Here is a 959-nt window from a genome sequence, read left to right on the forward strand (position 1 = left end):
GCAGATATATAGAATAGACTGCATGGGTAGGTGATCCTAATTTGAAGTCAACTGTCAGGGAAGAATAGCTAGCATTGTTAATTACACTTATAATAGTGAGCATCACTTCTGCCAACATACTGGGTGGGACCCATCCACAGTCACTGACTACCTAGCCGGTTCGCTCAGTGGTTAGAGTGTTGGCCCCGCCCTCAGAAGTGTCCAGGTTCGATTCAGGGTCAAGGGCTCCGGTGGGAGGCAAGGAGTTGGTGTGTCTCTCTCATATCCATGTTTCTCTCTCTCTCCCCTTCCACTCTGTCTGAAAAGCAATGGAAATAATATCCTCATGTGAGGGTAACAAAAAACAAACAAAAGATTACCTAGCCAGAGGAACCCACAAAAATAACAGAAATCAGGAAAGCATTGGCATGACACCTTACTGATATCCTTTGTTCGGTATAACCTGAGGAAGGTGAGCCTATTCGTCAACATTCCCAGCGCAGAGATAAGAACTCAGGCCCAGAGGCCACTTTCCACAACCAGTTACCGCCGAGGTAGTCCAGCTGCGTGGCCGCATCCCCTCGGTCCTCCCTCACCCCGGGCTCAGCGAGCACAAGGCGAAACCATAAGATAAACCTGGGATGAGGGTCAACGTCCCATTCGACCCACCCGATCTTCCTTCGATGTAGAGATAAGGTCGGAATCGCCTCCTCTCCACAAGAGGTAACGGAGACCACAAGGTATTGTGACAAAAGTACGGGGCTGGAGGAGGCAGCGCGTGGAGGTGGAGCCCAGGTCTGACTCCACAAGTGGCAGACCCAGCTCAGGCTCCGGTGGAGGTGACCGCCAGTCCGCGATGAGAGCCCGACCTGCCGCGGGGCGCTCGCAGGTACGCGGGACTCGGGGCGCCGGCCACGCCGAGGGCCGAGGGCGCTTTCCCGGCCCCGAGCGCGGGCCCCCGGGGGCTGGGTCAGACGCGC

The 959-nt window shown here is 55.6% G+C and overlaps 1 protein-coding gene across 1 annotated transcript in view; it reads left to right on the forward strand.

Moving 5' to 3' along the window:
* The first annotated feature begins 322 nt into the window (after window positions 1-322).
* The window catches only part of TRPM6 (transient receptor potential cation channel subfamily M member 6), a 117583-nt gene continuing 116946 nt past the window's right edge, over window positions 323-959 (forward strand). The window contains exon 1 of the mRNA XM_015572264.1: window positions 323-868. Within this exon, the coding sequence (XP_015427750.1) occupies window positions 836-868 (33 nt within the window). The 5' untranslated portion in view covers window positions 323-835. The remainder of the gene's footprint in view (window positions 869-959) is intronic.

This window comes from Myotis davidii, unplaced genomic scaffold, assembly GCF_000327345.1.
Source record: "Myotis davidii unplaced genomic scaffold, ASM32734v1 scaffold228, whole genome shotgun sequence".
Lineage (NCBI taxonomy): Eukaryota > Metazoa > Chordata > Mammalia > Chiroptera > Vespertilionidae > Myotis > Myotis davidii.